Source organism: Anopheles marshallii, chromosome 3 (genome assembly GCF_943734725.1).
Source record: "Anopheles marshallii chromosome 3, idAnoMarsDA_429_01, whole genome shotgun sequence".
In the NCBI taxonomy this organism is placed as follows: domain Eukaryota; kingdom Metazoa; phylum Arthropoda; class Insecta; order Diptera; family Culicidae; genus Anopheles; species Anopheles marshallii.
In genome coordinates, this window is record NC_071327.1 from 54542748 (window position 1) to 54557399 (window position 14652).

General features: G+C 46.1%; 3 protein-coding genes across 3 annotated transcripts; all 3 read left to right on the forward strand.

Annotated features, from left to right (window-relative positions):
• The first annotated feature begins 459 nt into the window (after window positions 1–459).
• Window positions 460–1979, forward strand: LOC128712830 (phospholipase B1, membrane-associated-like). The gene is made up of 4 exons (XM_053807701.1): window positions 460–648; window positions 738–1066; window positions 1146–1420; window positions 1525–1979. The coding sequence occupies exons 1-4, from the start codon at window positions 460–462 to the stop codon at window positions 1977–1979; spliced, it is 1248 nt and encodes a 415-aa protein (XP_053663676.1).
• A 4760-nt stretch (window positions 1980–6739) lies between these two features.
• LOC128712832 (phospholipase B1, membrane-associated-like) lies at window positions 6740–8247 on the forward strand. Its single transcript, XM_053807702.1, has 4 exons — window positions 6740–6928; window positions 7018–7319; window positions 7399–7673; window positions 7793–8247. Exons 1-4 carry the CDS (start codon window positions 6740–6742, stop codon window positions 8245–8247), a joined length of 1221 nt encoding a protein of 406 aa, XP_053663677.1.
• A 4171-nt stretch (window positions 8248–12418) lies between these two features.
• Window positions 12419–13942, forward strand: LOC128712833 (phospholipase B1, membrane-associated-like). The gene is made up of 4 exons (XM_053807703.1): window positions 12419–12607; window positions 12697–13025; window positions 13094–13368; window positions 13488–13942. Exons 1-4 carry the CDS (start codon window positions 12419–12421, stop codon window positions 13940–13942), a joined length of 1248 nt encoding a protein of 415 aa, XP_053663678.1.
• The last annotated feature ends 710 nt before the right edge of the window (window positions 13943–14652 follow it).

Sequence of the window (14652 nt, forward strand, 5' to 3'; positions counted from 1 at the left end):
TTTGGAATAGTGTGACGCTTCTTCATATAAATCGTCCTTGTTCCGCATCGTGCGGTTTAGTTTGTAGTTAAAACCAATCGCTTTTTGATTGCGACATCAATAATCAAGTAATGTGTTGATAAAACGTTAAAGTACAATATGAAGATTATTTATCTGTCGTCCTTGTGTCGTCACGGCAAGCGCAAGTGACACTTAGAGATACTATAAAAGCTCGGGTTCATTTCACAACCGATTTCAAAACGGAATTCACTGTTCCAACAGAAGCAACGCGAGGACGTGCCTCGACTGCCACTGTCTGAAAGTTTCCTTTACGTTCTTCGTAGACGATCTTCGTGGCGATCGAAATCGGTTGGATGATTTTGAGCTGATTCCTTTTAACTAAAAACAAACATCATTCATGTAAGTAATTGTGAGTAAGATAAACATATAACAACGTAAAACGCATTTTTCCAATTCAGAATGCATGTTCTACCATTGTCCCTGTCGCTACTGCTATTATTGAGCACCATAGACGCTACGATCGCTCAGGAGGAAGTGTCCTTTCTCGATGATCCTCCTTTTATAACGCTCTATCGGAAGATACACAACTTTCTGTTTGACAACGTCGGTCCAAATTCGGACCGATTAAATCAAGCTCGCTCGCAAGGGGTATGTCAATCTAGGAACATTTCTACCGACAAGATCTTGCCATGCTCGAATTTCTCTCCTAATCATTCGCCTTCCTATTCCTGATACAGAAAGTGCAATCTCCCGTACCATCTGAGCAAGCTTTTCCCTGTCCTACGGAAGGCATGCGTAGCTCCAAAGTTCCTATCTCGGTTCACGAGCTACGTCCTGGAGACATCGACGTGATAGCGGCACTCGGTGATTCGCTAACCGCCGGCACCGGAGTGCTGGCAACCGGAATTCTCGAGCTGGTCATCGAGAATCGAGGCCTGTCGTGGTGCATCGGAGGACAAGGTACCTGGCGTCAATATCTAACTTTACCGAACATACTGAAGGTGTTCAATCCGAACCTGAATGGTTATGTCGTTGCCGACAGTCTATCCATCGACAGGGAGTCAAGGTAATTGAACGCATTGGCTTCCCACTTGCAAAATAGTCCCTTCTATACTGTTTTCTTAATTTTGATTTCTGGGCCACAGATTTGATGTGGCCGAAATAGGCGGCATGAGTCAGGATCTGCCGCACCAAGCGAGAAATCTCATCAAACGTATGCAGTCGGATCGAACGGTCGATATCAAAAATCATTGGAAGCTGATAACTATTCTCATCGGACATAATGATTTCTGTAGCCGCATCTGCTACCTGCCCAAGCCCGAGAAAGCACTCTACCAACATGAGCAAAATTTGCTGGAAACCTTGAGACTACTTCGCAAGTCTCTGCCTAGAACTATGGTTAATATTGTGGCAACAATCAGTAAGCATGCGATTAATAGCATATATGTTGGAAAACAAATAATATTGAAAGAATCTCCCTCTTCTCTTTCCGTTTCCGTTCATCTTCCCTTCAACTGCATGCAGATGTTAGCATCTTGAGAACGTTCATCCCGAAGCCAGCGTCGTGCGTTACCACTCATTCGTTCGAGTGTTCCTGTGTGTTTGGAGCACGGTTTGAGTCCTTCCAACCGCGGCTGGAGCGTATCATGAAGCAGTGGAACCGAGTACAGCAGACCGTCGCCGAGCGGGACGAGTTCTCCAGTGACTCCGATTTCGTCGTTAACTATCAACCATTTCCGGAGCATCTGACGCTGCCTACGCTCCAGAACGGTGACACCGATGCAGGCATCGCCTCGGTCGACTGTTTCCATTTCAGCCAACGGGGACACGCGATCGCGGCGAACAGCTACTGGAACAATCTGATCGATCTCGTGGGCAATAAGTCGGAGCTGGTGCACAGGGAGTTTGAACGTTTCAACTGTCCGATGAAGGGAAGACCGTTTCTTGCGACGAGTAAGAACAGTTTAGGACGGTTCTGAAAGTAGACAAAACATACCAAATTGTTACAACCATGAAGATGTGTGATTGGGACAACACATCGTAGAAGAATTATTTGTTATTGTTACGTCATGCTTCTTCTAAGTAGAAAATAAATTTCAAGAAAAAAAATAATTGAGCCCCGAATGGGGGAAACATCACCGAACCCCAAATGTAGAAAAAACACACGTAGTGCACAGACGCTCAGAGATGTGGAGCACATTTTCTATGCGATCAGCAAATTTTGTGCTCGGGCCGACCCGACCCAGCCACACATCACACACCGGAAGCAGGCACGTGAAGAATTTCAGACAAAGAAAAATACTGGCGACATAGACGCGCCGGAAAACTAAACCATCCAGAAACGGTCGCTTTATTTTACGACGATAAGCGAAGGGATTCGATCCGGTCGTACGATCGCAGACAGGAAAGCCATTTGCGGCGCGAACCCTTCACAGCAACTCGACGCCACCGGTCCCGATTCTCGCACAATGGCGACAATCTGGTAAATGACGCAACGTCACGTACAGTGGAATGCGATGACGCCATCCGTTCGACTAGCGTAACGAAAGTTTGGAACCTTCTGCGATTGCCATTTTTATTGGAATGCTTATGTCAGCTGGTGGCTAGAATTCGAACAATCATCGACATGGACTAGAATTGAACTAAGCTAAAGCTAATGAATGAACCTTCAATTAAAAATGTTCCTGCAATCCCCTGGTCGGCCAACGTCCAATGTGGTCATCACCATCCAACGTGGTCTCAATACCAGGTAGCGCGGATGCGGTGGATGCGGAATCAGGAACACTTGACACCTGCGGATGCAAACATTTAATATCGCACAGGAACTACGAGTGTTCCGGACGGAAACCCTCAACAGGAGTCAAGCCACGAAGAAAGCATGTAAACCAGTGATGCAAAGCCAAAGAAGAGATTATGACAAAAAGGACCCCTAGCAATAGTTTTTTCTAAAGTACATAAAACTTCGCAAATCGAGAAGTCACTTACCTTCTCTCGGCTGGTCATCGTCATAATCATGAACGACCAAAGGATCTTCGTTTGTCGGTGGGACCTGATTCGGTGATTGTGGTGGTTCACGGCCCTGGGTATGATAGCGTCTTCCGGGAGCTGTCAGCGTTTCATCGACAATCCAATACACCTCGGCTTGTTCTTGCAAGGCAGAATTTGGATACAATCTCAATTGCGGTGCCGTCTGACGTTGGACCGGGTGGATTGTAATATCCACCGCTGGAACTGTACCTGTACGTGGTGTAGCTGGAATATTACCAGCCGATGCAACAGAACCCGAACGTTGAGTAGCTGGAATATTACCAGCCGGTCGTACGGAACCCGAACGTTGAGTAGCTGGAATATCGCCATCCGGTCGCACAGAACCCGAACGTGGAGCAGCCGGAATATTACCAGCCGATGCAACAGAACCACAACGTGGTGTAGCTGGAATATTACCAGCCGATGCAACAGAACCCGAACGTGGTGTAGCTGGAATATCGCCATCCGGTCGTACAGAACCCGAACGTGGAATAACTGGAATATTACCAGCCGATGCAACAGAACCCGAACGTTGAGTAGCTGGAATATTACCAGCCGGTCGTACGGAACCCGAACGTTGAGTAGCTGGAATATCGCCATCCGGTCGCACAGAACCCGAACGTGGAGCAGCCGGAATATTACCAGCCGATGCAACAGAACCACAACGTGGTGTAGCTGGAATATTACCAGCCGATGCAACAGAACCCGAACGTGGTGTAGCTGGAATATCGCCATCCGGTCGTACAGAACCCGAACGTGGAATAACTGGAATATTACCAGCCGGTGCAACAGAACCACAACGTGGAGTAGCTGGAATATCGCCATCCGGTCGTACAGAACCCGAACGTGGAGCAGCCGGAATATCGCCAGTCGGTCGTACAGAACCAGAACGTGGAACAGCCGGAATATCGCCAGTCGGTGTAACAGAACCCGAACGTTGAGTAGCTGGAATATCGCCAGCCGGTCGTACAGAACCCGAACGTGGAGCAGCCGGAATATCGCCAGTCGGTCGTACAGAACCAGAACGTGGGGTAGCCGGAATATCGCCAGCCGGTCGTACAGAACCCGAACGTGGAGTAGCTGGAACATTGCCAGCCGGGGCTCCGAAACCTGAGCGTGCAGCAGCTGCCGTCCGCTGTTTTGCACCAACCCCTGGTGTAAGTACCGTAGCTTGGCCTTTTCCACTGTTAACGCAGGCAGTACATGCCCGGCCTGTAGCTGGTGCGCTTGCAACGTCTAACCAGTAGATAGTCGGATTTCGGCGGGAACGTACTAGACGTACCTGGGGCTGGTCGCCCGATGCCACCAACAGGGTTTCTCGAGCGTTTGAACGGCGGTGCGATCTGCCATTACGGTGCCGTCCTCCATGGGTACGGTAGTTATCATCTGCATGGGTCAATTCCTGCAAATGTCGACCAACCAGCTCCAACCAACTGCTCGCTTCAGCATGCCGATTTTGCTCTCGCAGTTCTCTTACATGACGACACAACGGACAAAGGACATCATTGAGGTTCAGAATATCCTTAGCACTTTGTTGGTCACGAGGGTTTTGCGACATTTTCAAACAAATTACACGTTTTCACTGAAAGTTTATGATTTTTTGTCGGAATACCAATGATTTCTTGAAGTTATTTTGGTGAAATACACTTTCACACACCTTAACGGAAGGCTCACTGTATTGGAGAGTTCACTTCACTGGAGCACTGCGTTCGACGACTGGCACTTCGATAATGCGACAGAGCTCTTGCGTTTCAACTGATCGTTCTGCGCCTTCCGAACCGAATGGTACCAAAGCACAGGGTGACCCGTGGCGAATGTCAACTAGCGGTTGTCATCCGCTATTCAGCAGCCGCTGTCACAATGCCGCGACTGACTGACTGATGTTCACCGTGAACCTTACCTTCCCGGAGACACCGAACGGTGATGCGGACTTCACGTACATGTCGCTGGACTGCTTTCATCTCAGCCAGAAAGGGTACGCCTTGGCCTCGAATGCACTGTGGAATAATATGCTTGAACCGGTTGGGGGAAAATCGATAAACTGGGAGAGAGAATTCGCGCTGTTCAAGTGTCCTAGCGCGGACGTGCCATTTCTGCGTACGCCCGGCAATAGCTACGGACAACGGGTACTGCACCGCACCTGGAGGAAAGCGCACCTTATCTAAATGTGATATTAAATTTATACACACACGTACACGTGGTCGGGACGGGTGGATTGGACAGGAGATTAAGGCTATCAATGCACCAATCGAAATAAAGATCATTTCGCTACTCGTTGTAGGTTCTTAAGATATGCGTAACGGATAGGATCCTTCTTCATACGTACTTATGCATGTACATCCATAGGAACATCTCATTTAAAAATAAGATTTTTATACAGTCTGTTCACGCAAAATAACACCGCAAGCAGGAAGTTGACAGTTGACGATCGATTTCGTTCAGTTTCGTCAACTGTCGGAAAGTGAGTGTCAGTTGCACTCAAAAAACAAAATTTATAAATACGGGTGCCACGAAATAAAACATCCTCTCTTTTTCTACGCTACATCAACTGCAAGTCCGGTAAATATTACAACACAAGAAAATAATCCGAAATCTGCAAATCCGTTCACAGTCTTTTCTGAGTTACGCGAATAATGCGTGCCAGAAATATTCGCGTAACTCGAATTCTCTTCATAATATCGTTTATAGTTAATATTCAATGATCCATTTCTTCTTTTCTCATTACGAAGCACACTAATAATTGATATTTTCATGTTTATTTCGTCAAATAGAGTACATTTTTATCAAAATTTATACTTTTAACATCAAAATGTAACGTAGTTTTGAGCAAATTTGAATTTTGACAAATACAAACTTCAATTCAATTACAATTACATTACAATTCAATTACACAAACTGTCTAAATTTTGGGATTCGCGTATCTCAAATTCGAGTAACTCCAGTGTCGCTTCACTCGTAAAAAGACTGTACTTAATTTAACGATGGTGGTGTGTTGTCCCAAGTATTTCTCAGCTGCCCAGGATGTTTACATCCGAAAACGCTATGACGACTTTCGGAAGAAATTCTTTGTGATTGTTCAATAAAACGCAAGACATGATCATTTGTTTAAAACAAGCAGAAAGCTTTATTGGTTAGTAATGGCGACGCGTGTAATTTTTTTTAAACATACTCATTGATAGATATGTTCGTACATTATAACTAAAACATCGCTTTCTGTTTGCGCTATGGATAATGCTTTGTGTTAGTAAACCATGTTTGGAATAGTATGACGCTTCTTCATATAAATCGTCCTTGTTCCGCATCGTGCGGGTTAGTTTGTAGTTAAAACCAATCGCTTTTTGATTGCGACATCAATAATCAAGTATTGTGTTGATAAAACGTTAAAGTACAATATGAAGATTATTTATCTGTCGTCCTTGTGCCGCATGGCAAGCGCAAGTGACACTTAGTGATACTATAAAAGCTCGGGTTCATTTCACAACCGATTTCAAAACGGAATTCACTGTTCCAACAGAAGCAACGCGAGGACGTGCCTCGACTGCCTCTGTCTTAAAGTTTCCTTTACGTTCTTCGTAGACGATCTTCGTGGCGACCGAAATCGGTTGGATGATTTTGAGCTGATTCCTTATAACTAAAAGCAAACATCATTCATGTAAGTAATTGTGAGTAAGAGAAACATATAACAACGTAAAACGCATTTTTCCAATGCAGAATGGATGTTCTACCATTGTCCCTGTCGCTACTGCTATTATTGAACACCAATGACGCTACGATCGCTCAGGAGGAAGTGTCCTTTCTCGATGATCCTCCATTTATAACGCTCTATCGGAAGATACACAACTTTCTGTTTGACAATGTCGGTCCAAATTCGGACCGATTAAATCAGGCTCGCTCGCAAGGGGTATGTCTATCTAGGAACATTTCTACCGACAAGATCTTGCCATGCTCGAATTTCCCTCCTGATCATTCGCCTTCTTATTCTTGATACAGAAAGTACAATCTCCCGTACCATCTGAGCAAGCAAGCTCCAAAGTTCCTATCTCGGTTCACGAACTACGTCCTGGAGACATCGACGTCATAGCGGCTCTCGGTGATTCGCTAACCGCCGGCACCGGAGTGCTGGCAACCGGAATTCTCGAACTGGTCATCGAGAATCGAGGCCTGTCGTGGTGCATCGGAGGACAGGGTACTTGGCGTCAATATCTAACCCTACCGAACATACTAAAGGTGTTCAATCCGAACCTGAATGGTTATGTCGTTGGCGACAGTCTATCCATCGACAGGGAGTCAAGGTAATTTAACGCATTGGCTTCCTATTTGCAAAATAGTCCCTTCTATACTGTTTTCTTAATTTTGATTTCTGGGCCACAGATTTGATGTGGCCGAAATAGGCGGCATGAGTCAGGATCTGCCGCACCAAGCGAGAAATCTCATCAAACGTATGCAGTCGGATCGAACGGTCGATATCCAAAATCATTGGAAGCTGATAACTATTCTCATCGGACATAATGATTTCTGCAGCCGCATCTGCTACCTGCCCAAGCCCGAGAAAGCACTCTACCAACATGAGCAAAATTTGCTGGAAACCTTGAGACTACTTCGCAAGTATCTGCCTAGAACTATGGTTAATATTGTGGCAACAATCAGTAAGCATGCGATTAATAACATATGTGTTGGAAAACAAATAATATTGAAAGAATCTCCCTCTTCTCTTTCCGTTTCCGTTCATCTTCCCTTCCCTTCCCTTCCCTTCAACTGCATGCAGATGTTAGCATCTTGAGAACGTTCATCCCGAAGCCAGCGTCGTGCGTTACCACCCATTCGTTCGAGTGTTCCTGTGTGTTTGGAGCACGGTTTGAGTCCTTCCAACCGCGGCTGGAGCGTATCATGAAGCAGTGGAACCGAGTACAGCAGACCGTCGCCGAGCGGGACGAGTTCTCCAGTGACTCCGATTTCGTCGTTAACTATCAACCATTTCCGGAGCATCTGACGCTGCCTACGCTCCAGAACGGTGACACCGATGCAGGCATCGCCTCGGTCGATTGTTTCCATTTCAGCCAACGGGGACACGCGATCGCGGCGAACAGCTACTGGAACAATCTGATCGATCTCGTGGGCAATAAGTCGGAGCTGGTGCACAGGGAGTTTGAACGTTTCAACTGTCCGACGAAGGGAAGACCGTTTCTTGCGACGAGTAAGAACAGTTTAGGACGGTTCTGAAAATAGACAAACATACCAGATTGTTACAACCATGAAGAGTGATTGGGACAACACATCGTAGAAGAATTATTTGTTATTGTTACGTCATGCTTCTTCTAAGTAGAAAATAAATTTCAAGAAAAAAATAATTGAGCCCCGAATGGGGGAAACATCACCGAACCCCAAATGTAGAAAAAACACACGTAGTGCACAGACGCTCAGAGATGTGGAGCACATTTTCTATGCGATCAGCAAATTTTGTGCTCGGGCCGACCCGACCCAGCCACACATCACACACCGGAAGCAGGCACGTGAACAATTTCAGACAAAGAAAAATACTGGCGACATAGACGCGCCGGAAAACTAAACGATCCAGAAACGGTCGCTTTATTTTACGACGATAAGCGAAGGGATTCGATCCGGTCGTACGATCGCAGACAGGAAAGCCATTTGCGGCGCGAACCCTTCACAGCAACTCGACGCCAGCGGTCCCGATTCTCGCACAATGGCGACAATCTGGTAAATGACGCAACGTCACGTACAGTGGAATGCGATGACGACATCCGTTCGACTAGCGTAACGAAAGTTTGGAACCTTTTGCGATTGGCATGTTTATTGGAATGCTTATGTCAGCTGGTGGCTAAAATTCGAACAATCATCGACATGGACTAGAATTGAACTAAGCTAAAGCTAATGAATGAACCTTCAATTAAAAATGTTCCTGCAATCCCCTGGTCGGCCAACGTCCAATGTGGTCATCACCATCCAACGTGGTCTCAATACCAGGTAACGCGGATGCGGTGGATGCAGAACATGGAACACTTGACACCTGCGGATGCAAACATTTAATATCGCACAGGAACTGCGAGTGTTCCGGACGGAAACCCTCAACAGGAGTCAAGCCACGAAGAAAGCATGTAAACCAGTGATGCAAAGCCAAAGAAGAGATTATGACAAAAAGGACCCCTGGCAATTGTTTTTCTAAAGTGCATTAAACTCCACAAATCGTGAAGTCACTTACCTTCTCTCGGCTGGTCATCGTCATAATCATGAACGACCAACGGATCTTCGTTTGTCGGTGGGACCTGATTCGGTGATTGTGGTGGTTCACGCCCCTCGGTATGATAGCGTCTTCCGGGAGCTGTCAGCGTTTCATCGACAATCCAATACACCTCGGCTTGTTCTTGCAAGGCAGAATTTGGATACAATCTCCATTGCGGTGCCGTCTGACGTTGGACCGGGTGGATTGTAATATCCACCGCTGGAACTGTACCTGTACGTGGTGTAGCTGGAATATTACCAGCCGATGCAACAGAACCACAACGTGGTGTAGCTGGAATATTACCAGCCGATGCAACAGAACCCGAACGTGGTGTAGCTGGAATATTACCAGCTGATGCAACAGAACCCGAGCGTGGAATAGCTGGAATATCGCCAGCCGGTCGTACAGAACCCGAACGTGGAGCAGCCGGAATATCGCCAGCCGGTCGTACAGAACTACAACGTGGAGTAGCTGCAATATCGCCAGCCGGTCGTACAGAACCCGGACGTGGAGTAGCTGGAACATTGCCAGCCGGGGCTCCGAAACCTGAGCGTGCAGCAGCTGCCGTCCGCTGTTTTGCACCAACCCCTGGTGTAAGTACCGTAGCTTGGCCTTTTCCACTGTTAACACAGGCAGTACATGCCCGGCCTGTAGCTGGTGCGCTTGCAACGTCTAACCAGTAGATAGTCGGATTTCGGCGGGAACGTACTAGACGTACCTGGGGCTGGCCGCCCGATGCCACCAACAGGGTTCCTCGAGCGTTTGAACGGCGGTGCGATCTGACATTACGGTGCCGTCCTCCATGGGTACGGTAGTTATCATCTGCATGGGTCAATCCCTGCAAATGTCGACCAACCAGCTCCAACCAACAGCTCGCTTCAGCATGCCGATTTTGCTCTCGCAGCTCTCTTACATAACGACACAACGGACAAAGGACATCATTGAGGTTCAGAATATTCTTAGCACTTTGTTGGTCACGAGGGTTTTGCGCCATTTTCAAACAAATTACACGTTTTCACTGAAAGTTTATGATTTTTGGCCGGAATACCAATGATTTCTTGAAGTTATTTTGGTAAAATACACTTTCACACACCTTAACGGAAGGCTCACTGTATTGGAGAGTTCCCTTCACTGGAGCACTGCGTTCGACGACTGGCACTTCGATAATGCGACAGAGCTCTTGCGTTTCAACTGATCGTTTTGCGCCTTCCGAACCGAATGGTACCAAAGCACAGGGTGACCCGTGGCGAATGTCAACTAGCGGTTGTCATCCGCCATTCAGCAGCCGCTGTCACAATGCCGCGACCGACTGACTGATGTTCACCGTGAACCTTACCTTCCCGGAGACACCGAACGGTGATACGGACTTCACGTACATGCCGCTGAACTGCTTTCATCACAGCCAGAAAGGGTACGCCTTGGCCTCGAACGCACTGTGGCATAATATGCTTGAACCGGTTGGGGGTAAATCGATGAACTGGGAGAGAGAATTCACGCTGTTCAAGTGTCCTAGTGCGGACGTGCCATTTCTGCGTACGCCCGGCAATAGCTAAGGACAACGGGTACTGCACCGCACCTGGAGGAAAGCGCACCTTATCTAAATGTGATATTAAATCTATACACACACGTACACGTGGTCGGGACGGGTGGATTGGACAGGAGATTATGGCTATCAATGCACCAATCGATTTATAGATCATTTCGCTACTCGTTGTAGGTTCTTAAGATATGCGTAACGGATAGGATCCTTCATCATACGTTCTCATGCATGTACATCCACAGGAACATCTCAATAAAAAATAAGATTTTTATACAGTCTGTTCACGCAAAATAACACCGCAAGCAGGAAGTTGACAGTTGACGATCGGTTTCGTTCAGTTTCGTCAACTGTCGGAAAGTGAGCGCCAGGGGCACTCAAAAAACAATTTTTATAAATACGGGTGCCACGAAATAAAACATCCTCTCCTTTACTACGCTACATCAACTGCAAGTCCGGTAAATATTACAACACAAGAAAATAATCCGAAATCTGCAAATCCGTTCACAGTCTTTTTCCGAGTTACGCAAATAATGCGTGCCAGAGATATTCGCGTAACTCGAATTCTCGTTATAATATCGTTTATAGTTGGTATTCAATGATCAATTTCTTCATTTCACATTACGAAGCACACTAATAATTGATATTTTCACGTTTATTTCGTCAAATAGAGTACATTTTTAACAAAACTAATATTTTTAATATCAAAATGTAACGTAGTTTTGGGTAAATTTGAAATTTGACAAATACAAACTTCATTTCAATTACAATTACATTACAATTCAATTACACAAATTATCTATATTTTGGAATTCGCGTATCTCGAATTCGCGTACCTCGCGTGTCGCTTCACTCGTAAAAAGAATGTACTTAATTTAACGATGGTGGTGTGTTGTCCCAAATATTTCTCAGCTGCCCACGATGTTTACATCCGAAAACGCTATGACGACTTTCGGAAGAAATTCTTTGGGATTGTTAAATAAAACGCAAGACATGATCATTTGTTTAAAACAAGCAGAAAGCTCTATTGGTTAGTAATGGCGACGCGTGTAATTTTTTTTAAACATACCCATTGATAGATATGTTCGTACATTAGAACGAAAACATCGCTTTCTGTTTGCGATGTGGATAATGCATTGTGTAAGTAAACCATGTTTGGAATAGTGTGACGCTTCTTCATATAAATCGTCCTTGTTCCGCATCGTGCGGTTTAGTTTGTAGTTAAAACCAATCGCTTTTTGATTGCGACATCAATAATCAAGTAATGTGTTGATAAAACGTTAAAGTACAATATGAAGATTATTTATCTGTCGTCCTTGTGTCGTCACGGCAAGCGCAAGTGACACTTAGAGATACTATAAAAGCTCGGGTTCATTTCACAACCGATTTCAAAACGGAATTCACTGTTCCAACAGAAGCAACGCGAGGACGTGCCTCGACTGCCACTGCCTGAAAGTTTCCTTTACGTTCTTCGTAGACGATCTTCGTGGCGATCGAAATCGGTTGGATGATTTTGAGCTGATTCCTTTTAACTAAAAACAAACATCATTCATGTAAGTAATTGTGAGTAAGATAAACATATAACAACGTAAAACGCATTTTTCCAATTCAGAATGCATGTTCTACCATTGTCCCTGTCGCTACTGCTATTATTGAGCACCATAGACGCTACGATCGCTCAGGAGGAAGTGTCCTTTCTCGATGATCCTCCTTTTATAACGCTCTATCGGAAGATACACAACTTTCTGTTTGACAACGTCGGTCCAAATTCGGACCGATTAAATCAAGCTCGCTCGCAAGGGGTATGTCAATCTAGGAACATTTCTACCGACAAGATCTTGCCATGCTCGAATTTCTCTCCTAATCATTCGCCTTCCTATTCCTGATACAGAAAGTGCAATCTCCCGTACCATCTGAGCAAGCTTTTCCCTGTCCTACGGAAGGCATGCGGAGCTCCAAAGTTCCTATCTCGGTTCACGAGCTACGTCCTGGAGACATCGACGTGATAGCGGCTCTCGGTGATTCGCTAACCGCCGCCACCGGAGTGCTGGCAACCGGAATTCTCGAGCTGGTCATCGAGAATCGGGGCCTGTCGTGGTGCATCGGAGGACAGGGTACCTGGCGTCAATATCTAACCCTACCGAACATACTAAAGGTGTTCAATCCGAACCTGAATGGTTATGTCGTTGGCGACAGTCTATCCATCGACAGGGAGTCAAGGTAATTGAACGCATTGGCAAAATAGTCCCTTCTATACTGTTTTCTTAATTTTGATTTCTGGGCCACAGATTTGATGTGGCCGAAATAGGCGGCATGAGTCAGGATCTGCCGCACCAAGCGAGAAATCTCATCAAACGTATGCAGTCGGATCGAACGGTCGATATCCAAAATCATTGGAAGCTGATAACTATTCTCATCGGACATAATGATTTCTGTAGCCGCATCTGCTACCTGCCCAAGCCCGAGAAAGCACTCTACCAACATGAGCAAAATTTGCTGGAAATCTTGAGACTACTTCGCAAGTATCTGCCTAGAACTATGGTTAATATTGTGGCAACAATCAGTAAGCATGCGATTAATAGCATATATGTTGGAAAACAAATAATATTGAAAGAATCTCCCTCTTCTCTTTCCGTTTCCGTTCATCTTCCCTTCCCTTCCCTTCCCTTCAACTGCATGCAGATGTTAGCATCTTGAGAACGTTCATCCCGAAGCCAGCGTCGTGCGTTACCACCCATTCGTTCGAATGTTCCTGTGTGTTTGGAGCACGGTTTGAGTCCTTCCAACCGCGGCTGGAGCGTATCATGAAGCAGTGGAACCGAGTACAGCAGACCGTCGCCGAGCGGGACGAGTCCTCCAGTGACTCCGATTTCGTCGTTAACTATCAACCATTTCCGGAGCATCTGACGCTGCCTACGCTCCAGAACGGTGACACCGATGCAGGCATCGCCTCGGTCGACTGTTTCCATTTCAGCCAACGGGGACACGCGATCGCGGCGAACAGCTACTGGAACAATCTGATCGATCTCGTGGGCAATAAGTCGGAGCTGGTGCACAGGGAGTTTGAACGTTTCAACTGTCCGATGAAGGGAAGACCGTTTCTTGCGACGAGTAAGAACAGTTTAGGACGGTTCTGAAAGTAGACAAACATACCAAATTGTTACAACCATGAAGAGTGATTGGGACAACACATCGTAGAAGAATTATTTGTTATTGTTACGTCATGCTTCGTCTAAGTAGAAAATAAATTTCAAGAAAAAAATAATTGAGCCCCGAATGGGGGAACCGTCTCCGAACCCCAAATGTAGAAAAACACACGTAGATGACGCTCAGAGATGTGGAGCACATTTTCTATGCGATCAGCAAATTTTGTGCTCGGGCCGACCCGACCCAGCCACACATCACACACCGGAAGCAGGCACGTGAAGAATTTCAGACAAAGAAAAATACTGGCGACATAGACGCGCCGGAAAACTAAACCATCCAGAGACGGTCGCTTTATTTTACGACGATAAGCGAAGGGATTCGATCCGGTCGTACGATCGCAGACAGGAAAGCCATTTGCGGCGCGAACCCTTCACAGCAACTCGACGCCAGCGGTCCCGATTCTCGCACAATGGCGACAATCTGGTAAATGACGCAACGTCACGTACAGTGGAATGCGATGACGACATCCGTTCGACTAGCGTAACGAAAGTTTGGAACCTTTTGCGATTGGCATGTTTATTGGAATGCTTATGTCAGCTGGTGGCTAAAATTCGAACAATCATCGACATGGACTAGAATTGAACTAAGCTAAAGCTAATGAATGAACCTTCAATTAAAAATGTTCCTGCAATCCCCTGGT